At 38.6% G+C, this 24,755-nt stretch overlaps 1 protein-coding gene across 1 annotated transcript in view; it reads right to left on the bottom strand.

The window, feature by feature from the left end:
• Nucleotides 1-24,755, bottom strand: part of LOC109037734 (A-type potassium channel modulatory protein KCNIP1) — a 419,699-nt gene that overhangs the window by 25,320 nt on the left and 369,624 nt on the right. The window contains exons 2-3 of the mRNA XM_019052540.2: nt 5,159-5,283; nt 1,261-1,330 (exon numbers count right to left, since the gene is read on the bottom strand). Coding sequence (XP_018908085.1) covers nt 1,261-1,330; nt 5,159-5,283 — 195 coding nt within the window. The remainder of the gene's footprint in view (nt 1-1,260; nt 1,331-5,158; nt 5,284-24,755) is intronic.

Raw genomic sequence — 24,755 nt, 5'->3', positions numbered from 1 at the left:
ATGTTTAAATGACAGATTAATCGATCTATCGCAAAGCACTGCATTTCTCCGGGAGAAAGGCAACGCGGGCTCCTCTCATAATCTGCATTCAATCTGAGCCTTGAGACCTGGCGCAGCACCTGCACATATCCGGGAATCCCGCGGGATCAGGGATGGAACGAGGGTCGGGGGAAGGGGCAGCGGGGGGGGCAGGGGGGCAGGGGGGCAGGGGGCAGGGGGGCAGGTATAGCCGGGGGCTCTCAAGACGCAGCGTGCGCCGCGTCCTTATAATTCGCCAGCGGTAGCGACTCATTGGGTTATTCAAACAAGATGCAAACAAAAGCCGAACACGCTCCACGCTTTATTTATCTCCTATCAAATAAAAGCGGAGCCAATCAAGCCCCGGGCTCCACGAATGCCCGGGCAACGGCTCCTGCTCCTCGATTGTTGAATCGATATCGAATGACCTTGATCGAGATATAGCATTGTTAAGATAGGGATTTATCGATCGGAAGCATTCGATAACGATTCAACGATCGACCCGCAGGTTGGAACTTCGCTTCGAATCGAGAGAGCGGAATATTGACCGGATCGATATCTTGCACTGAAGAAAAATTTCGGTGTATTTACCAAGAAAACGGTAAAATTACCAAGGAATTCAGGATTCTATTTGATCCCAGTTTTTTCTTGGTAAAATTACCATTTGTGGAATTGGTAATTTTACCGAGAAATCTCTGTAAAATTATTGAACTTTCTCGGTAATTTTACTGGACCTTGGTAAAAACGCCAATATTTTTTATCGACTGTGGTAAATTACCGAGATAAAATGGCAAAGTTACCGAGAATTGATTACCAATAAAAGTGGTATTCTTACCTGAAAAAAACAGTAAAAATACCGGTATTTAGGTAAGCTCACCAGTCTGTCTTGGTAAAATTACCAATAATTGGTAAAAAAGTAAGATGGTAAAGGTACCAACGGACCTTGGTAAAAACGCCGATAATTTTTTTCAGTGTGTTATCCTCCATTTAAATGTACGTAAAGTAATCGATTCTCGGTGAGGCAGCTTGCCTGACCTAAATTAATATTTTTAATGGATTTAAACGGAGGAAAACAGCGCGGTCAACTTGCAAAATTGTCACTGCTCACGGCGATGTCAAAAGTACGTCCTGTGTGAATGAAAAACTGAATGACCCCTTATCGGCTTTCACTTCCAAGCATTACACAATAAAAAGGGACATGAGGATATTTTTAGTAGTTATGGCTAAATAAATGGTACCTACCTCCTTGTGGAAAAAATTGAGAGAAAATATGCTTGAATGACTCCTCGTCGACCATTCCTGTCGGGCATTCCTGAAAATATTAAACCGCAAGGTGAAAATTTTGATTCATACTTAGTATTTCTCCCTTACTCGTTTCAGTTTTGAAATTCGATTTTGTTCCCTCTAACTTTTTATTACTATTTCCTCATCTGGGAGGAGCCACTTACATGCTCTTAACACCGAAACATTGAATGTTGAGATAAATTAAAACTTTGTCTCAAAGTTAAATCTGCTGTATTGTCCAGGAGGATTGAAACGCCTTCAATTCGAGTGATACTTCCAGCTTTGCCGGAGAGTTCGTTTAGTTGCGTGACCTAACTGAACCAACCTAATCTGACTTGCAATCAAGATACGTATTTTTGGCGCGTATACGTAGTATACCGCCTTTGCGATCGTTTCGAACCCTGCTCGATACAATAACCGAGTCCCTTAGTTCCTTACCGAAAAGTGACTACCGCGAACTTCTGAGATTTTCCAAAGCGTGTAAAAAGTTTATTTATCCGTCAATAATTATGATTTAAAGTTGTTTCTCATTCTGGGGCTCGCTAGTTTATGTGCAGTGAATACCAAGAGTCTACGTTACTTGGTTTTTTTAAAAAAAGCCTAAGAGTACGACGCGCTGATTTAAAATATGCATATATAAGCGGAAGCAAGCGAACTGATTCGAGGATGGCTGACCAGTTCGGCACTCCTTGAATGAGAATTTCACTCACTCCGTTTTGTTCAAAACGTTGCTTTGACATATCTCCACACCACTGTTATCCTTTTCAAAAGTTGGTACTCCTTGCTCTGATAGCCGGGGCCAGCAGGATAGTGGTAAGTGCAATCTGTGATGAGCCTCGAGACTCATTAGACCATTTGCTAAACCTGGCTCATACAGGAGTCCACTCAGCCCTCTCGTCCCCACGCTCCTGATCACTGCGTCGGCGTCACGAAGAACAATGGGCCTTGGGTCCCAACGCGGCCGATACCCGTACCCCAATTACTCACGCTTCATTAACCATTTCACCGTCACGCTAGGATTCGTCCAATTTTCAAAAAAAATTGTTTCGCGTGTATTTAGCAATTTTTTCCTTACTCTCCGTTAAAACACAAATAAAAAGAGACCTCATTCATAAAAATCGGCCGAATAGAAGAGAAGTTACAGTAATCGAAATCCGAAGAAATCAACAAAACCTCGACTTCTCGATACGAAAAATAAAATGAAGGGGAAAAAAAGAAAGTATAAATTACAATTAAATATAATTGACCTCAGAATTTGACAAGCAATTCATTTATATACCTAACGCTGAAAAAACTGGGAGAAATTACAAAAAATTCGCCTCTTGCAAGGGGCTTCTTTGTAAGAATTTTGACCTGAAGACAACGGTCGAATAACAGCAGTACTCCATACAATACACGGTGTGCCTGAACGAGTTAAACATTTTTTATACGTCCAAATCGAAAAATCGTTATATTTTTAACTACAATGTCTCTTGAATCGTTTAAGCCAAAAAAAAAAAAAAAAAAAATTCCGTCGAGATTCTGGAACGCAAAGCCGCTTTAAAAGTATTCTGGGGCTATAATAGCTAAATCACCGGTAGTAAATCCCGTTATATTATTAAAAAGAAATTGACTCCATAGTTTAATTCCTTAGTTTCTTGAATACGATTATTTTAAGAACTTAAACATTTATACCACCAATTTTAGCCATGGGGTGATTTCCTGAGAGCCGATAATATCACGAATTTCTCATAGAACCCTTCAACAGTGGCTTGCTTTTTTGGCAGCCGATTCGGCCATCGAACCGGAGTTTAAATGGAAGCTGATAATAACCCAAAGCTCTGAGAAAAATTTTGAGATGAGTATAAGAACGGTTTGTTGTAAGTAACGAGGAGAGGCGGGCAAAGCGGCTAAAATCCGATCTAATTTTTACAGTTTTTCTGTTGAATTAATGTTGCCGCGGGCTTCTGACTGTGTCCACACATAGTTTCTGTTCAGCATATCGATACATAAGTATTTACACACGTAGAATCTAATTTTCACGTCGGGGAGTCGACATATTTTGATTTTTTCGATTTTATACGGAAAATTGATGGTTTTTCGGGATTGAAATTATTATTGTTTCATGAAAAATAAATGCACCCAAAATGACTATAGCATATTGATTTTTACACATTTGCACTCACGAAATTGGTTGGTAAATTCAACGAGTGGGTGCATCGACCTGGTATATCAAGTTTCTGCAATTTTTTACGGCAAATCAGTAGATTTTCGGGATGTAGATTGCTTACTTTCAATTCATGAATGAATAAAGCAACGACATGGTTGAACTTCTTTGCATGGAAAGACGTTTAAAATAACAAAATCAAGACGTCTTTAATGCAATTGCATTTATATCGAGTCAATTTCTTTTCAATAATATAACGGGATTTTTACTACCGGTGATTTGGGTATTTTAGCCCCAGAAAACCTTTAAATCGACTTTATCTTCTAGGAGTTCGACAGAATTTTTCCTTTCTTCGCTTAAATTATTCCGTAGCACTTTTCTTCAAGAATCTGATAAGATTTTGCTTGAGGCAGATCAAAAAACTTAAATTCGATCGAATAGCTTTCTACATTCACAATACACGGTCTCGTCAAGGTGCGTCTTTGACCTCGCAGTGTTGGATCGTGAATTCTCTTGTTGTGCTGTTTGCCTGTTTTGAAATCTCTGTAAATGAAAACTAAAGGGGTTGATATGTGCGAGTTAATGACGCGCCTTATCAACACATTGTGTTGGAGTTCACTGCTTGTTTTTTGTTCATTTTCGAAATCAATTTACCTTCAACTAATATAAACCTTGATGAAGACGTGCTTTTTAACACTGATGTGTTGAAACTCCTTGTTTCATGATTTTAGACGGTCTCTTGAGAAAGGAAGAATATTTTTGCTTCTCTACAGATAGGAGGAACCTAATGGATTATATTTCCGATTATATTTACAGAAACTACTCATTCTGGCTTATTTCAAAGGGAAATAAAGGCTGTTAGTTTCCTTAAGCAGCTAGATGCTTTCAAAAATGAGCCAGAAATAGTCGTTCCTTGTTGAGAGGAATATATATTCTATATTTCAAAACTCACTAAAATTCAAAACTTGCACACAAGCATTTTTCAATTCATCCAACAATTTTTGACAAATGCAGGTTTTACATATGGTCTCTTGTTTGGTTCATTTATTGTTAAAGACGGGAGTAGGGAGGAATAAAGAGGGAGTAAAGAGGAATAAATTAACTATGCCCTTAGTTAATAATTCTAATGGACTTGTAAAAAAGTCACTGCATTTCAAAGGAGGAAAGGATATAAAAATATCTGATGCTGATGATTATGCTCCCAAAAATGACTACTTTTGCACACGATGCGTTGCTCTTGATACAAACGGTTTGATAACCGAACAACAGTATCGTGCAGAATAAAGTGACTCAAATATATTTAACAGTGGCGTGGCGTGAATTGCGATGTATCGAACGTTCTAACATTTAAACGTATGGTAAAGACTCGATTATTAAGGTGTTCGCTGCGAACACCCTGTCTACCGATCCTTTTCCATATGTTTAAATGGTATAACAATCGATATATCGCAAAGCACGCCACGCCACTAACTTACGGGATACAATTTTACTGTCAAGAAGAGAATATTCAAGTTATATTGGATTGCCGTTGAACTTGCAGTAAGTATGTGATTGGGGTGTCTAAAAAATATCAAACAAGATTTTTGGTTGTCCCTCCAAAGCTTGAGTAGGAACAAATATTATTTCCATCCCAATAAAAGTTGGCATTTTCACGTATCAAAGTGATACACTACGATGTTGGTGAGATTTGATTAACGCTGTGAGACTCACCTGTTTAAATCCTCTGTAAATAAGCTGGATTTCCTTTTTCGTGAATTTCGTGCTTTTGGTGAGTTTACCAAGTTCCTCGACCCTGTACCTCGACACGTGAATATTGAATTCGTCCAGCTCCTCTTCTGCAACAGAAATTCAATATCAATTTTAATTGATTTGTTTGAGGCAACTTCATTTCGAACTTAACCACTGAGAACCAATCCATGAAAAAACATAGTTTTATAGAAATAAAATATTACAAATTAACATCTGTTAATTTGTTATCAAGTGTTACCACTGAAATCTGTTACCTCATCTGAAATTTAATTATGGCCTTTGTGATTTATACTTTGTGACCCTGAGGATGAAGCGCTTGCTTCGAAAAGCTTCGATCGGTCAAAGTTTTTTAATAAAACGTAAGTTTTCTTAACGGAAAATGTTACATTATTTCTAGCACTTGGCTACACTCTAGATACCAATATATGCAATGCTACTACACTTTAGACATTGTGTAATACAATGTTCGACTGTTCGCTGAACTTGAGAAATAAAATAAGTATACTTATATCTAGAATATTACACATTTGTTCTTTTAAAACTCTATTTGGAGATATGTCCGTTATGCTAAAAAAAAGTGAAAACAAGCGGGAAAGTTCTAATACGTGGGTATTAGAGAAGCGCTCAGCGGTGAGCGCAATTTTAATGAGTTCCAGATTTAATTTACTACCTATTAACTGAGTATGTTAAAATTTGCAATAATTAAAACATCTAAAATTGTGCTTCCTCCCCCCCCCCCCCGAAAAAAATCCAAGATCCATAAGAAAAATAATGATCCATTACTTAAGTACCGAAATATTAATACATAAAAAATCCTCGATTTCTCATAAAAACAGAGAAAACTATTACGGCTCCAAAAAAATAACTTTTTTAGATCATTTGAAGAAAATGTATCAAAGATGAACGTATCACTTAACGAGGCCAAATTAATTGTTTTAATGATGCCCTAATTGGACACGTAAAAAATATTAGGTAAATAAATGAACGAAATATAAATATTAATAGGTAAATGATGAGACAATAAACGAAATCAATTAACTGCAACTGATTGTGAGTATTGAAGGTAACTTTTCGCGAATCGAAGGCACCACGTGTCCGCTAGGTTGCAGCACACTACGCTAAAACCTTCTAATGACTCATGATCAGACACAACCTTTCCTATGTTTATTGTTTATGCTCTATGATACTCTGTCTTCGTGATAACAGGATTTCATACAATACAATAATCTAATACGTAATTACGTAAATAGAGAAAGAGAATTCTTGCAATACCAGAATTACAACCAGGGTAAACGGAAATTACATTCATTTTTTCCTCCTCATATTATGTTGAGCCTTAGTGAAAAATCTTTCCCACTTTCCTTCCGCAGTTTTCCTTCTGACAGCAAATTGTTAATCATGTTCTCCTGAAATCCTTGCTTTCATTTAGTAGATTCGGAATTTCTCATAAATTTTAGGAATTTAAATGCGTTTACAGAAATTTCTGGCCAACCAAAGGCAGAAGTTGCCTCTACGCCTTAATTTATAAAGGTAACTTACGTTCTGTGTAATTAATAAACCATGCTGGCCCAAATATCTGAAACCCTCTACTGTGATAACATTCGAATCAGTCACTGTTACTGGGACAGTAATATCTTCAATGTAATCTATAGGGATATTGTAGGTATAGGTATATCGTAACAAGTCAACAGTGAAACTAGCAGACCATGTATCTCGTTTGCGGTGCTTAAAAATCTCCGCTCCCATTTTATTCTTTTGACAGAGAACAAATCATTTTTCCTCCTTGGTTTTCACAGAGTTTTCTTTGCACAGAGAAGAAAAATTGCAGAAGTTTTTATAAATTGATGTTGGTTGGTTTTCCGTGTAAAGAAGAAAGTATGAAAGGAAGTCTACAACGTCGCAAACCGAGATACGGGGTCTGGTAATTCCACCGTCCAACTGTATTTTACAGAAATTACATTGTGAGTATGGAGCTGATCACTAGAATTACTATGCATAGATATGTACCTAGGATAAGGGTGGTTGCAACAGTATTTGTCATGAATGGTCCATGACACCTGCAGAAAAGATCGGTGGTTCCTGAGTGATGATAAGAGGACTCGTAGGTTTCGTTGAAACGCATGATTCTCATATGTATCTGTAGAGGTATAGAGTTTTGGCCTGCTGAGGAGTTGAGTAAATTAGGAGCCATTGCTCATAAGCTGACAAAGTTAGGAGGAAACACGATGAAACTGTAGAACTTTTGATACTTTGAGAATGTAAACAAAGACTCAACCTCAAAAATCTTTCACAATAATATTGTGTACTCAATTTCCAAAAACTCTATGGTTCATGAATTTTTTAATCAAAGGTAAGTAAAAGTTCTCCAACTGGCTGAGAGATGGCCGTAGTGATCATTCGACGAAATTCTCTCTGGCCATTTTACCTATTCATGGAATCAAGTAAATGTAGGTCCCCGTTTATTAGACGATGCGACGCATGAAAAAATGCCAGGCGAAAGCAGTATCTTTTGTTATTGTAAGTCATAAAATCAGGTTGTAGGTAAGAAAACTTCCTCACACATGGAGGTGATGTAACTTTCAACCTCATCTCCTACATAGTCTGGTGGAACACTTATTATCGTCTTACGGTAAGTAATGGAGAAACCTTGTTTTATTCGTCTCAAAGCGAGTCCTTAAGGAAGGTTATTTACCCTCTTTACTGAAAAGTAGACAACAGGCCAGTTGAAATTTTGCTCTCATTGAGCGTTCAAATGTCTGTGTTAGGTCTGCGGAGATAACACATAAGGTGTCTTGCAATGAATCTGACGGAACCAAATTCACCAGAGAGTGAATGAGTAAATGAGTCATGAAACCTAGAATTTTTAGTACAAATAAGAAGGCTAACACATACCTTTGTTATGGAGCAATGTGAGAGGTAGAATGTAGCGGTTTCAGAGTAGAGTGTTATAAGGAAGATTTATGAAACTGTCGGTGCCGCAAAAAATCTTAGACTTTGAAAGTACACAATTTTCTGCTACTTCAGATATCTCAGATTTTTTGACACCTAGTTAAACTCAATAATTAGAAGTTGTGAACTGACAGGGATGTGATGACGACATCGCTTTGAGAATAACAGATATTCTATGATCAAGGATACACTCGAGCGGTCCTTTTCATAATTTGCAGCGATGAGGTGGTGACAATTACGAAGGTACAAATCCCTGCGCTTGAGCTGCGCAAAATGCTCCAGTCGTTTATCTATGCTATTCAGCATAAAAATGCAAACCGTGTTGTAATTGGTGCTTGAGAACAACTGTGGTACACTAGTATAATGAAGCATTTTGCATGTATCGCAAATGGCAGATCTCCTACCTGACATACTTTAATTAACCCAAAAACACTAAAACAGTCTCTGAGGTAGCATGATAATTGGTCAAATAATTTCACAGCATTATACTTCAGAAACTTTCACAAACTTCACGAGGTGGGCAGAACGAGTCTGAAGACAAGACACGACATACTTTGAATAATTCCAAAATATTATGCTTCAAATTTCAGACAATTTCACAATCTTAAATTTCACAACACAATCTTAAACGAGGCGGATGGATTATGGAATTAATTATGGATGGAGGGAGATGGACGAAATATGAAAACACAAAGGAGTAAGCGAGACGCGAGAAGCAAATACGGGAGAGTAGTGTCATCTGATCTGAATCTGAATCGCGGCTATGTACCTACAGAAAATGAACATTGATCTTATTAAGCCAGAAGAGGGCCAAAGACGCCAAAACTCATGAACCAATTAGAGAAGGGCAAAAGGATGGCAAATACTCTCCAGTACCTAGGTCAAAGACACATAACCTAGATGTAGGCGAATTCTACTAAGGTCTCCGAATAAGGTTATCACCGGTGGAAAAGTTTTCGGAAAACAGAACGCGAATCTTGAACTTTCAGAAGTAATTATAGGATAACTATAAACCGCATAGCAAAGAGAGTTTTAGGACTGTTATTTATTTCTTACGCTAATTTGCATTTAATCGTATTCACAGAGGCATAATGAGGTAATCAAAAAAAAAAAAGTAAAAATGGCGTTTCGTGCATCGATGAGTTGGTGCGCCATTTGATCGCTTGAGCGCCCTACTATACTAGAGCTCTAGTGGCAAATCGAAATCAAAAAGCGCCGCCTATCGGCTGAGCGCTTAAAAGGATGATACCCTTATGAGCCTTGAAAATTACGCAGAACCAAAAAACTGGCAAAATTCAGAGAAATGAAAGCAGAATCATGGTAAGAAAAAAAAATCGCACTAAATGAAAAAATCGATAACTATTCTGCCCTCATTTCTCTGAGTTTGGCCAATTTTTTGGTTTTGAGCGATTTTTTAGACTCATGCATGCGCAGGGGCGTCCTTTTTTTGGCTAAAAATTCAAAATCTGCCAAGATTTTTGAAACAAATGAAACGATGTATCGCACGCCAGTTCGACTACGCCAGGAACAGTAACGAATCGCCTTAAATGTATTTAAGGTTGCAGTTTTATTCGCGATGTTTGAAGATGAAGACGAGAGCACAGAGCCCCTTCAATTCTTGTGCTCTGCATCCCGCATAACAAACGAGCAAATGTTAACAAAGCGCATTATTCTGTGCGTGCATGCAGACCTGTCAAGTGTCAAGTATCTGCGGTCCCTAACATTGTCGCCACTGAATTGAAAAACTTCGGATTCTTCCACCAGCGGCACTGCGAAATATTTTTGCGCACAAATTGGTGGTATCGGTGGCCCGTTGCGAAATAATAATCCTCTCTCATCTGGCGTTATTTCATTATTTTCCTGCAGCGTCCTTGAATTTGCAGCCGCTGCAAACTCCCATGCACATTCAAGTGTCCTTGTCTCCATCCACTCGCCCACGAGTAACATCTGTTTTATTTTTTATTTATTTTATTTTTTTGATGCGGTAACATTTTATTAGATAGTTACAACTTGAAAACTAGGTCGATAGCGACCGCAGCCAAAATGAGAAGAATAATTTCCCATTTACAATTATGGGTCTGTTAAAGCTTCAGCTAGAGGGAAAAGAGGAAAAATTAGCTTACAGAAATTGGCTCAAAAATCACGATGAGCGCATCGGGAAAGTTCCAAATACACTTCTGGCTTCACAATCTCTTATATTCGCATGAGATGAATATTAGGTTAATTTTTCTCTCCTATTGCGGCTTGTATGTTCTAAAATATTCCTCATGGACCTAACTTCCACAACCTCAATCCTCGTTACAATGGGTCAACTTTTGGGGCTCCAATATATCCTAAAACTCGCCGACGAATCAGAGAGTGGCACACTTTTACTGCAGCAATGGAGATGTTGCGTGTGTGAAGAATTTGTGATTTGACCGTTCATTCCTATGTAAAAGTTGGCGAGAAACACGATGGTGCCATTGGTTTTCTCTGAAATCAACTCCCAAGCTAAAAAAAAGCTCTCAAGTTGAGGCCAAAATGGAGGGGATATCCCACCCTATCCTGAGAGTCCACACGGAAAAAAAGAATTGCCGATTCAGCAATTCAATTGCTAAAAACAGTGAGTGCAATGTTTCAACGCAGATTTTACAACAAAAAAATGCTACTTTAACCACATTGTAAACTAATTTAACCACGGGGGTGGTTAAAGTTGCATTTTTTTGTTGTATAATCTGCGTTGAAACATTGCACTCACTGTTTTTAGTAATTGAATTGCTGAATCAGCAATTATTTTTTTTTCCGTGCACCTGTACATCAAGACAAACTCCCAATGCAAAAATAGGGAGCAAATACATTCACAGGGCTGTCACTTTATTTGAAGACTCCAAAACCGAAAACACACGGCAACCATGCTAATGTATTTGCTCCCTATCTTTGTATGGAGAGTTTGTCTTGATGTAGAGGTGGACTCTCAAGATAGCGTGGAATATCCCCTCCATTCTGGCCTCAACTTGAGAGCTTTGTTGGAGCTTGGGAGTTTATTTCAGAGAAAACCAGTGGCATCATCGTGTTTCTCGCCAACTCTTACATAAAAATCAACAGTCAAATCGCAAATTCCTCACACATGCAACATCTCCATTCTCTCCCGTAGGTACTCCAGCTATCGGCTGATTATTTTCTTAAATAAAATGATTCTCTCTCCCTATACATGTTTATTCGCGGTGGATCCACGAGTGAACGAGAAAAGAGAGAGGAAAATCTCGGGCGTGTTCTTGGGAGGCAGGCGGAGAACCGGAAACCGGAAACCGGAAGCGCGGAGGACAGGAAATGACGCGATACAAATTAAAAAGGGCGCGAGGCGGAAAGAAAGCTCGCTTTTTGTTTCAAGCTCCTCCGAAGAGCTGACATTGTGCCGGTCTTAAAGTATGTTAACTGCCTTCCTCGCGCGCGCGGGATGCCGCCAAAAACACGGCGCGTTTACGACTCGACACAACTGCAATGGTGTCAAGTTGCGTTGAAAACACCACATGATTACTGTCTAATTTAATATCATCAAATTTTGGCCAAAGTATCACAGGTAACATGCGAAGTTTAAAAAGTTTCTCACTATGTTGTAGCATACTGCACGATTTTTTTAAAACTTTATCGGCACTATGAACCATTTTTTTTACACAGTTCAGTCACCTGAAGATGGGCGGCCTGCCCGAAATATCCACTGTGCGTAAAAAATAATAAAAAAGTAAGTAATGTAAGTATAATCGGTTGTTGATAAAATTTTAATTTATACAGAAAAAAGTGTAAAAAGTTTCTGCCTCCACTTTATTTTTTCACACAAAAATCGTTGGTCGAATCGGTCCGAAAATTTCACTGAATTTTTTTTTGTGCTGCTGATAAAATTCAGTGAAATTTTCAAACAGATTCAACCAGAAATTTTTCTGTAAAAAAATAAAATGGCAACGGAAATTTGGGAGGGTCGCATGGCGTTTGTGATCCTTAGGGCGGAAGGTGACGATAAGTTTCTTGGAAGTACAAGAGACATGAGACTCTTGACAAGGTATGAATCGGACTACATTTTGCCATTCGGAACTATAATTTCTGGCTTATCTGTAAACTTACGTATGTGCAAAAGAAAACTAATGGTTCATACGTTGTTTCTAAACTGCGCCAGAAATTACAGCTCCAAATTGCAAAATGTAGTCTAATTGAAGCACAACGATGCGAGTTTTCTCTTCAAAATTCCACACGGAAAACGAATCACACGACGGGAAGTCATAAAATCAATTCTTGAACAAGATATAAGTGTTCACAATTTACATTTGTTCAATGGCAGAATGGCGGTCATGTTAAATAGGATGACGGAAGAGAGTCTGCCAAAGAAGGTGCTTGATTGAGTTCCTCCCATGAGGAGACAAAGGGGATGCCCAGTGAAAGAGGGGCGATAGGTGGTTTCAGATTAAATGAGGAAGTGCCAACTCCCTGACGGGTTGGAAGGACCGAGCACTGTGGCGGTTAGGCGTCGCAGAGGGCCAGAGGGCACTGCCTCTTTTCAATGAACGAAAATATTGCCAAAATCTTCCGTAAAATCGGAGAAGTTGGAGAATCGATCAGCGACATGATGAAATTATCACAGACACCTTGAAATTCTATAGTGTATAGACACGTCGCGAAGCGCGGCAGGTGTCAAATAGCGAGACAGCCACCGTATGAAGAGTTTGTGCATCAAATTTGCAGTTAAAGTACACACCGAACTCCATTTCCCCACGGAAACAAGATCATTTCCTCCGAACCTCTGTCATTTCGACAACGAGTTATGCAACTATGTGCCAAACCCCTAGACGCAAATTTTTGCGTTACCATGTAGTGTTTACGGCGCATTGATACTCCACTTTATGTCTTTACGCCTGTCGCGCTACGGGCTGGTGAAATTCCACCCGTTAAAATTAGCTGCGTAAAAGCGGGGTCGGAGGAACAGGTGAGGCTGAAGTGTCAGATTTCACTAAGTACCCTCTGTTTTAAACGAAAATTAGATCATTTTTCCACAAATTTGGCAACCAAGGATACCTCTCACGAGCACTTGGTTCATGTTCAAACTACTTCACGGCCGGCCAAAGGGTTTAAAGAAGCCTTTTTACGGCCTGCGTCAGCAGGTGAGCAACGGACCTCAGCTGTAGCCGCTGTAAAAACCTAAAAATCGAGTTTGATCGTGTGATGGTATGAAGTGTTGAATTTATGGAGTGGGTTAAGTAGATAAAAAAGCTCTCTCCTTGATGCGATCGCTTAGAAGAGCTTTTCCAAAAGTTTAGTTGAATCTTTTAGTCGTTGATTAAACATCGAGAGGGGCATTTTGAGGATCCACCAGTTGCGTAATTTGTAAAATCTTCTCTCAGAAAGTTTTACTTCTACTTGAATAAGAATCGAGCTGCACTTGAGGAAAGGGAATTAATTCGAGTACAGTCTTCTCAAAATCGTGTAACTTCATCGCCGCTTTTAAAAAAAAACCAACTGTTTATATTTGTAGCAAAACGATTGAACTGCCCTTTTTCTGTAAAATAATACCGTTTTGCTAGAAAAACGAAAACCAACTGCTATCGTAGGCGTTTTCTCAAAATTGGTTGAAAATGCAAGCTTTCTACAACACTTTAATCGAGGCAATACTGCTGTGCTACGTATAAACACCGAACGAGTACTCGAATGCTGCCAAATTTTTTTTCAGAAAATATTTATCATTGAAAAGAGTTATGAATATTTTTCCTTGAAATTTTCAAACTGTTTCGAAGGATTTACGAAAGAAATCCTCCGAAAAATTGGAAGAGAAATATTCAAAATAATTTCCTAAAAATTCGTGATTTATCGAGGTAAATTTGGCAACACCCGATAACCCATGCGGCATTCTTTTTCAGCACACCAGAATGCTCAACAGTCGCATTGATGTCCCATTTTGATCACGGAAACACTCACGATGACCAACACGCTGCACAGTGGATCGAGTCAAACAGAGAGGTCGGACATGAAGTTTTTGACTGAAACTGCAAATTTTGATGTTTAATACGTCACATTTTAAACTTAATGGGGTACTTTTTAAAGCGAATTTCACGAGAAAAGCAATGAAACCACTTGCAGAGCCTCAAAGTTTTGTATAAACGGAGTTATACACTTTTAAAATTTCCAAATTTTGTCCAACCTCTCCCATTGACTCGATCCACTGTGCGCCAGTCGGCGCGGAAAGCATATTAGCGCCTACATGACTGTAGGAATACCTCACGCATTGCGCCAAACACATTGCGGTCGCTGATCAGTGCGAGCCGCATATTAGCGCCTACAAGACTGGAGGAATACCTCACGCATTGCGCCAAACACAATGCTGTCGCCGGTCAGCGCGGAGAGCATTTTAGCGCCTACAGAAGTGTAGGAATACTTCACTATTTTGTCATGGGAACGGAGTTCCCCATGATATTAGAATCGTTCCGTTGCTTTCGCTATGGGATTCCCTATACCTCTGCGACCTTGAGCGTTTCGCCCAGTCTCCGATTTTTGGTTGATTTTCCGATGTATCAAAAACCGTTGTATTTTTTAGCCAATCATGTCTCTACGTCAAGTTGTGTTGATTGCTAAAATTCGCTTTCAGCGAGTTTTTTTCCACCTTAAGATGTCGTGTCTGACTGGTAAATCTGCGCAGAACCACGAAGTTCCGTTTTTAGGCAAATTCTTTTTTTTGGGAGGTTCTGATTGGTTATTTTTCGCCATCAGTTTTCTGTTCGTTGGTGCAAAAGATCGCCTACCTCGGTGTTCTTGAGAAGCCGCCATTATCCCACCTCAAATTTTAAACATAGATATAAAGAAATAATAACCATCGTACAAGGTGGAAAATTGCTCTGGAGGACCCGTTACGGATATATGAGCCAAAATCAGAACTCGATTGATGGATTTAATCCATGAATACAGAAATATTGCCTCAGCTTACTGCCGCGATCGCAAATCCATACTGAGATGAACCTTGTGACATATGACAGCATAGGTAAACAATGTCTCACAGAGTAATGCGCTTTAATCCGATGTCTCTTATGACGCCAGTGGCCGAACTGCCGAAATCTCAAGGTCGTCTTTTGTGAAGCCCCGCTCAGCGTCCGAGATCACTTAACTGTGCTATTTTCTCCCATCGCTCTCATACGGCGAGATGGCTCAGTCAGCAGAGACACCATTCTGACGTCGGGTAAATGTCACTTTTTGTGCGAGCGGGGGTTCGAATCTCGCAGGGGACAGTTAATTTTTACTGGTTGTATTGAATGTTTTAGACCAATCATCAAACAATAATTAATACTTGGCAACTTAGGAAGCACATAGGTCCCTTATGATGCGTATTCAGGCATATGTGTAGAGTAAAAATATCATACGTAGGGTGTCCCAAAAGTACCGGGACTGGTTCTGTAACTTCAAAAGTAAGATAGATACAGACATGATTTTGGTCTCATTTTAAAGATCAACTCAATACCTATCGATTAAAACCAAGATCAGCTCAATCGGATAAAAATTGACCGAGTTATGACAATTTGAAATTAGTGAGGAAAGTTTACCCCTACGGTTTTTAGGAAGATTTTTCGCTTACCAGGATTCAAAAAGTTAATATTCGTATCCACTTTCCTCCGAATCTTCCATAACTTCCTTTTGCTTTTCAAAGTACCGTCCATCAAACCGGATGCACTTTTTCATGCGCTCTTGCCACTTATCCAACATTGTTTTCCTGAATTCTTCCTCTGGGATGGCGTTGAAAAAGTTTTGAATTGCATTCTGGATTTCGGTCTTCGATTCGAATCTTCGTCCACGAAGCTCCTTTTTAAGTGTAGGAAACATCCAAAAATCACATGGAGCCAAGTCAGGGCTGTAAGGGGGATGAGGGATTGTTTCAACTCCATTTTTACTCATAAATTCACGTGTTAAGCTCGATGTGTGAGGCCGCGCTTGTCTTGATGGAGTATCCACGAAGCTTTCAAGTCCGACCGTTTCCGGGAAATGTGCATTCTCAACTCCTTTAGCACTTTGCAATAATACGCACTGTCAACTGTTGTGTTTGGTGGTACAAAATGTTGATAAATGACACCTCGAAAATGAAAAAAAACACAATAAGCATCACTTTATAGGCCGACTTTTCGATTTACGGCGATGAAGAATCTTCCTTAAAAACCGTAGGCGTAAACTTTCCTCGCTGATTTCAAAGTGCCATAACTTGGTCAATTTTTATCCGATTGAGCTGATCTTGGTTTTAATCGATAGGTATTGAGTTGATCTTTAAAATGAGATCAAGATCATGTCTGTATCCATCTTACTTTCGAAGTTACAGAACAAGTCCCGGTGCTTTTGGGACACCTTTTGTATACTTTACGCCGAATAAGCGAACCTGAAACTTAAATGCGGTAACTTCCGAAAACCATAAATAATCCAACGAAAATAAATAATTGGTACATAACAGCTTTCTTGTATGCAAAGAAAATAATTAAAAATGTTAAAAAAGAGATGTCAACACAAAATTACATAGCCCCTTCAATTCAGAAGATACTACAAACGAACTGTACCTTAACATTTTCATATCCCAGAAGCTAACGTTCCCATGACGAATATTGCTATCGCTAGCGATTGCAAAATCCAACTTGTTCAAATTTTGAGGGGTGTCTCTAGAGGAAAATTCTGCGGAGAAACCAGTATAACCATTTTTCAAAATCTAAAAATTTTGATTCAACGGAGTTATAAACTTTTAAAGTTTTCAAATTGTATTCAAACTCTCCCACTGCCTCGATCCACTTTGCGATGACGAGGAGCCAGCGATGCAACTATATCAACTCCCGTGCGACTGAAATTGCATAACCGCTAATACCAAGGCGCGCTCAGTTTTTAACACGTATTTTTTGTGTGTTAGAGTTGCTATTGATTGACACGGTGGCGCAGCGACGACCGAATGATCAATTTCCCGCGCGGAGGCGGAAGCTCGAGTAGTCACGCCCGGAGGAAGCTCTCGAGCAAAAAATTAACGCTTTTCGATCCGAGGAATTTATTGAGATGGATCGACCACTGACCCCTGTTGCCAGTTTTCCTCAGCCCTCCGGTCGAGGCTGCCGTGTTAAGGAAAAACGCCGTATGAACATTCGAGAATTGCCAAATTTCCTTATATAATATGTATATTTTTGAGTCTGGAATTGGTCTGGAATTTTTGTTTTAAATAAATGTGCAGCGTAAATGCTATCATAAATACTTGTTTCGTAGGTTTATTTTTTTTTCTCGTTTATTATTTTGAAAGTCTGAGACATTGATCTACTTACAAAGTAACCGACCGATGAAAAAACACTCCTTGTACCTCTGAGCTCAGCCAGAGCATGCTCAGCTATCGAGTGAATGAAAGGTGCCATTATTGGAGTTGGGTTACATTTTGTGATACTACTCTATCGACTTGAGTGTGTTGCACATTATCAATCGGAATTGAAGGCGTTTTAATTGGTTTGGCCCACTCGACGTAAAGTTGCATCAGTGGGGCTGAACTTTTCGCTTTCCTTTTATCGTCTCGTTTAATCTGTTTCTTTCCGATAATTGTCTATTTTTGTTCTAGAGTAAAAAAAGGTAGAAAAGGAAAATTTTTGGCACAGAACTCTAGTATCTATGTATCACATTTTCAAAATGATGGCCGTTCCAAGTTCAAAATAGCAAAAAACCATCATAGCAAGACAACCTATAAGCGGATCTGCTTCAAATTTGCGGTTTCGTTGTATTTAAACTCAGTGAGAGCATGCTCAGCTATCGAGTGAATGAAAGATACCATTGGAGTTGGGTTACATTTTGTGATACAACTCTATCAACTCGAGTGTGTTGCACAGTATCAATCGGAATTGAAGGCGTTTTTAATTGGTGTGGCCCACTAGCACTCGCGTTCAACGTGGTGCAGATGAAATTGAGCGCTGCCATGCTAAGGAAGAACGCCGTATGAACATTCGAGAGTTGTCAAATTCTCTCTCGAAAAATGGTTATTTTTGAAGAATGTTATGAATATTTTTCCGTGAAATTTTCAGGGACTTTAAGTGAAACTGCGAACAAAATTATCTGAAAAAGTGAAAGAAAAATATGCATAAGTTTACCAAGAGATCCGTGTTTTATCAAAGGAAATTTGGCAACGCATGAAGGTCCATACCGCGTTTTTCCTTAGCACGGCTGAAGTAGTCTCGACCTCACACCAAAAAAAAGAGGAGATGAATTATGACGCTGGTTCATTGTTGGAAGGTCTTCGTTAAAGTTCCTCGAGACTTCCAAAAAAGTCATCATTGAACGTAATTGTGTTATGAATGGGACCGCTGTTGCATGCGCAAACAATGCAAATGAACCTTTGCAACAACTCTCCCGTGCTATAAGGAAAAACGCCGTATGAACATTCGAGAATTGCCAAATTTTCTCCGATAAAATGTTTATTTTGGAGAGAAGTTATGTATAGTTTCCCTTAGAAGTTTCATATATTGAAGATTGGATTGTGCAATAATAACTTATTCAATAAATTTGTGTTTTATCAAATGAAATTTCGCAACGTCTGAAGGATTATAAGGAGTTCTTCCATAGCACGGCAGAATTTGCGAGATAGTTTGCTTACTCAGTTTAGGTTATCTTACGTTGCCACTTGGGTGAACTCAACTGCTGACCACTAAGAGGACTGCCCGCGGATGCGGGCAATTAAAAACCAACTACTTACTAACTGGTGGAGTTCAAGGTGAGACTTCTCGGTGACTTTTAATTTTTATTTAGGACTTCACAAGAATTTAGATTAGAGTTTTGGTTGAGTTAATACCGCGATATAAATAAATTTAATTCAAAGGGCCTGTTGCAAACTTCCGCTTGAGCACAGAGGAGTTACTTCTCATAGAAAATGGCTAAATTATCACGATGAGCGCATTGGTTTGAAATCCGCTCCTAACTTCACAATCTACATGAGAAATTTGAGTTTCTTTTGAGCTTTCTCCTTCAAAAACGATGCCACGGCACAGAAGAAAATTTCGCAAGAGAAGTTGTTCGATCCAGCCTTTGCGCGTTTACATTCTAGCCTAAACAATTTTCAATATGACTGACGCTTCCGCGCGCAAATCGTGATCTTTGAAACCATGTTTTACAAGAAACCACTCTACTTTTACCTTTAGCTGAAGTTTGCAACAGGCCGATTGCATCAACTGCTCCTAGCAAAAAAGCATTATGGAATGGTTGCTGTAGTAGGGCCTTACACACAGAGAGAGAATTTTCAACACATACGAGTTGATTAATACAATAAGTAAAATACGAAGTAACCCTGTCCTTCAGTTGACAGTTTCAAGTGAAAATGCCAGCTAGTTTTTATGAAGAAATTTAATAAAAAACAAGTGGTGAATACCATCAACGTTGCAATCGGAGGAAATCATTTTACAAGTCTCTCCCTTCTTTTCTGCGCTAAATTCACCGCTAACTGTACCAAAATCGACACAAAATTTGTGTTCATTTGTCTTTCACATCCTTTATTAACCAAAAGTAACGCAAAAGCACAAATATTTGTATCAGTATATGACCTCAGCAGGAGGTGTAATATACATGTAGGTGAAAAACTCTTCCTCGGCAAAGAGTCATGTAGAATATAGATACAAGGTACGCGAAAATGCATAAGCGATGAGTTCATGAGTGAGTAATCTTGGAATCGCTCTTACTGACTCTTGGTTTTTCATTGTTGTCAAATTGAAGGGGACTTTTGCGTGAGGTGTTGGCTGGAGGAGCTTGTTTTTATCTCACAAGTTGGGCGAAAAAATTGCGTCGAAGGCGCCTGGAAGATTAATGGCATGACTGGGAGTTGCGTCGTGACTGGTGGATTTTCCACCATCCGCGGAAATCGCTTTTCACGCCCCAGCTCGTAGTCAGATAAGGTGCTGTCGAGAAGCGGTCAACGCGAATAGATCTTCCTCAGGAGAACGCGTTTCGCAGATGGTTATTGAGGCTAGGATATAGGACACTCTTCAAAAAAAAAAAAAAAAAAAAAAAAAAAAAAAAGTTTATTTTCCCCGAATCCCCCTGTTTCCTTGCGTTTTTTTTAAAACAAGTTTTTCCGTTCCTTCTTGTTTTTGTGTTTCTTTTTCTTATGGTGTTACGTAATCTATAAACGTAGTTTTGAAATCTTTGAACTTAAAATACCCAACTGGATTGCATTGGACTTTTCATTGCTGGAGAAAAAGTCAAGGCTTAAATAGAATTTGTATGTTTTCCTTTTGTGCATGCGCAGCTGACCACAATTGTTAAATTTAACTGCAAAGTACCTGATTTTGCTTTGTTTTAAGTCATCTTTATGCTTTGGCCCAGACGTCATCAACTTTTACAACCTCGTTGCAAATCTCACGGCGAAGAATCTCTGAGAAACATCTTACGCCAAATTACCCCATTTTACTCCAAGCTCATAGCCGGCGTTGCCAAAACATTCTTCTCAAAGTTCGTTTTTTATAAACCGAACTTGATTTTGCAATCTTAATTGTTGGAATGAAACAAATACGAAAGCATTAGGTAATCGTGTGACCAATTTTTTTTTCAATGCAAAGAGATGCAAGAATGCAAAGATTAAAATTTCTTAATTTTCTAACAGTGGAAAATTTGCAGCCGGAAGAAGGTAGATTTTTTTGACAAAAAAAACAGAATTATTATTTTCAGTTTGTCGATACTCTTCTGACTTTTTTGTGGCTCAAGATTCGAATAATCCCGCAAATCTTGCCAGAAATTTTGGATCACACGTACAACCATTTTGGTTCACTCCCCATTCTATTCCAGCAACCGTATCTCCCTTTGCAATAAATGCGTAATACATTTTGAAACAAGTCAGATTAGATTTAAAATTTCCAAAATTCTACTAGATAAGCGTTTATACTACGGAATTGTTTTTCTGTAAGCCAGCGCTTCACTCTCTTTGCTTGGCTATCAACTGATTAAAATGTAACAAACTTTTTAAATATATCGGCGATGAAACTATCATACACGTATTTCAGTTAATGACGTTGCAGACGTCCTGTCATACTTTCTTTATTAAATGGAAAAACACTGAACGTAAGCTCTTGAAAACTTCTGTGATTTTTCCTCTTTGTGAAGAGGATTCTCTGTGAACATTTCAAGGAATGATATTGATCTGGTCGCTCCCTCAAAAAATAAAATTGGAGCGGAGATTTTTGTACATCGCAAACGAGATCCGTTGGTAGTTTAACCACCGATACATAAAATACTAGTCCTCGATTGAGTTTTTCATTCAGATTGTGTTCCAGAAAATCCACGAGTGGTTTTAAAGTCTAAACAAGTTGGTTTTTGCAATCGCTAGCGATAGCAATATTCGTCATGGGAACTTTTGCTTCTGGGATATGAAAATTTTAAGGTACAGTTCGTTTGTAGTATCTTCAGAATTGAAGGGGCTATGTAATTTTGTGTCGACATCTCTTTTTTAACATTTTTAATTTTTTTTCTTTGCATACAAGAAAGCTGTTATTTACCAATTATTTATTTTCGTTGGATTATGTATGGTTTTTGGAAGTTAACGCATTTAACTTTCAGTTTCGTTTTTTCGGCGTAAAGTATGATATTTTTACTCTACGCATATGCCCGAATACGCATCATAACGACGGTGAAACTACCAAACCACGTATCTCGTTTGCGGTGTTTAAAAATCTCCGCTCACATTTTATTTTTTTGAAGTAGACCAAATCCATATCATTCCTTGAAATTTTCACAGAATTTTCTCCGCACGAAGAGGAAAAATCACGGAAATTTTCAAGACTGGACGTTAAGTAGCTTTTCATTTAAAAAATAAAGTATGACAGGAAGTCTGCGACGTCGCAAACCGAGATACGTGGTTTGGTAGTTTCACCGTCGATAAGTGACCTATGTGCTTCCTAAGTTGCCATTTTTTTCATTCAAATAGATGTAACCGAAATGTTAGATGTGTACTACCTATACTACTTTCATGTCATTGCTTTATTTATTTATTTACTTTTTGCGTAGGTATATATTGTTATTTTTTGCTGAATTTTGGAGAAAATATTGCTTTAAGAACGTGGAATGTAAATTAATTTTATTGAAAAAAGAAAATACCATCATTAATTTGGGCGAACAGAGAAAATATACATCAATATTTGGGTCAACATCTCCCTGATTATATAAAGGATGAATATATTAGTATTTCTGTATCAAAAAACTTAGCTTTTGTCTTCAGAGATACGATGATTCTAGTCCCAGTCAATTTGTTTTATTGAAAAAACAAAAAAACAAAAAATAAATAATAAAAAAAAAAACAACTGAAATGTTAGACATACTATTTTCATGTCTTTCTATTTGTATCAATAGGTACTTTTTGCTTAACTTACGAACGTTGAATGCAAATTAACTTTATTGAAAAAAGAAAATAACGTCATTAATTTGGGGGAACATGTGGCTGATTATATGAAGGAGGTATATTCCAGTATTTTTGTTTAACATATTAACTCACGAGAAAATGTTCGTACATTTATCATCTAGTATTAATTATTTTTTGATGATTGGTCTAAAACATTCAATACAACCATTAAAAATTAACTCCCATCGCCGGGTATCGAACTCCCGATCACCTATTGCCCGCACCTTATCAAAAATATGGGGCGCCTCAGTCAACTAGGCTATCACAGATCAACGGCGACGCGAGAAAAAATAGCATTTAAAAGACTCGGACGATGGGCGGGACTTATCACAAGAGTTGTCCTTGAGCGATTCGGCGATTCGCGTCTTCGTAGCTTCTGGAGAAATGAGCTAAGCGCCTTTCTCTGTGAGACATTGTTTGCCTATGCTATCATGTGTCTCAAGGTTCATATCAGCAGGCATTTGCCATCGCGGCAGTAAGCTGAGGCAATATTTCTGTATTCATGGAATAAATCAATCAATCGAGTTCCGATTTTGGCTCATATATCCGTAACGGGTCCTCCAGAGCAGTTTTCCACCTTGCACAATAGTTATAATTTCTTTATTTCTATTTGTAAAATTTGAGGTGGGATAATGGCGGCTTCTCAAGAGCAACGAGGTAGGCGATCTTTTGCACCAACGAACAGAAAACTGATGGCGAAAAATAACCAATCAGAACCTCCCAAAAAAAAGAATTTGCCTAAAAACGGAACTTCGTGGATCTGCGCAGATTTACCAGTCAGACACGACATCTCAAGGTGGAAAAAAACTCGCTGAAAGCGAATTTTAGCAATCAACACAACTTGACGTAGAGACATGATTGGCTAAAAAATACAACGGTTTTTGATACATCGGAAAATCAACCAAAAATCGGAGACTGGGCGAAACGCTCAAGGTCGCAGAGGTATAGGGAATCCCATACAACGGTTTTTGATACATCGGAAAATCAACCAAAAATCGGAGACTGGGCGAAACGCTCAAGGTCGCAGAGGTATAGGGAATCCCATAGCGAAAGCAACGGAACGATTCTAATATCATGGGGAACTCCGTTCCCATGACAAAAGAAGCTACACATAATATGAGGTTTAGATATCTAATAAAAAGTGCTTTAAAGTTTTGCCGCCCCAGATGACAAGTTTGGGAAACCTTCAGTGAAAAGAATGACTCTGAGACTTTACAATTTTAACAAGGGCAGCTCTCCCCCAAATAATGTTTAAAATCCTCTGTCTGATTTTTCTTTCTTTAATGCTAATCACTGAGATAAAAAAATCATACCGTCTGACAACCTAAGCTGTTGCAGCGATGAGATACCGTGGGTATTATAAAAGGAGCGGCTTTGATTTTCAAGGGCCAATTAAAACAGGTCGAGCGCCCACAAACAAGATGCAACCGTCTTGAGGGTATCTAACCAACATTGTTTGTCGACTTAGTCAGAATTTATTTGTTTTTCTTATGGCAGTGACTCCTAAACTGTGGTCTAAGAACTCGTAGAACTCTGCGAAATTAGGTGAAAATAGCGGAGCAAAATCAAACGTCAGAAATCAAAGTATAGACAAACAGAGATACACAACCAAAAGAATACTTTCAACTTCCATCACTTCACTGGAAAAAAAAACACATTGGATCTACAGTCCAGACTCTTAAAAACATCGACAAGAAAAAGTACTCTTGATTCAATCAGATTTAAGCTTAAACCAAGAACCAAGCCTCTTAATTTGAGAGGATTTCCTTTTGATTTAAGCTTAAATCTGATTGAATCAAGAGTCCTTTTTCTTGTCAATGTTTCCAAGAGCCTGGACTCTAGATCCAATGTGATTTTTTCAAGTATCCCTAATTATTACATTATGGACAAGGTATCTCTTTGAGTTGCCGCCAGAAATCCATTTTGGTTGCTCTTACTATTTCTTGGGTTCGCTTCGTGAATGGCTACACTTCCAGTGACATGGCTTGCTTCGCAATACATCGATTGCTCTACCATTTCAACCCAGGGGAAAGCGTCGGTAAACAGGATGTTCGCAACGAGCACCTTAATAATCGATTCTATACCACAGCTTAAGAGGGCAAATATCGATAGTCGATTTTTCACGCCTCGCCGCTACACACTTCGCCACCTTGAAGCACATTATTTTTTACGATGGTCATAAGACTCAACTTTCAGTTAGCCTTTCTGCTAAAAAGTTTGGGAACT

Source organism: Bemisia tabaci, chromosome 9 (assembly GCF_918797505.1).
Source record: "Bemisia tabaci chromosome 9, PGI_BMITA_v3".
Lineage (NCBI taxonomy): Eukaryota > Metazoa > Arthropoda > Insecta > Hemiptera > Aleyrodidae > Bemisia > Bemisia tabaci.
The sequence above is the reverse complement of the archived record's forward strand: the minus strand, read 5'-3'. Positions and strand labels throughout refer to the sequence as shown.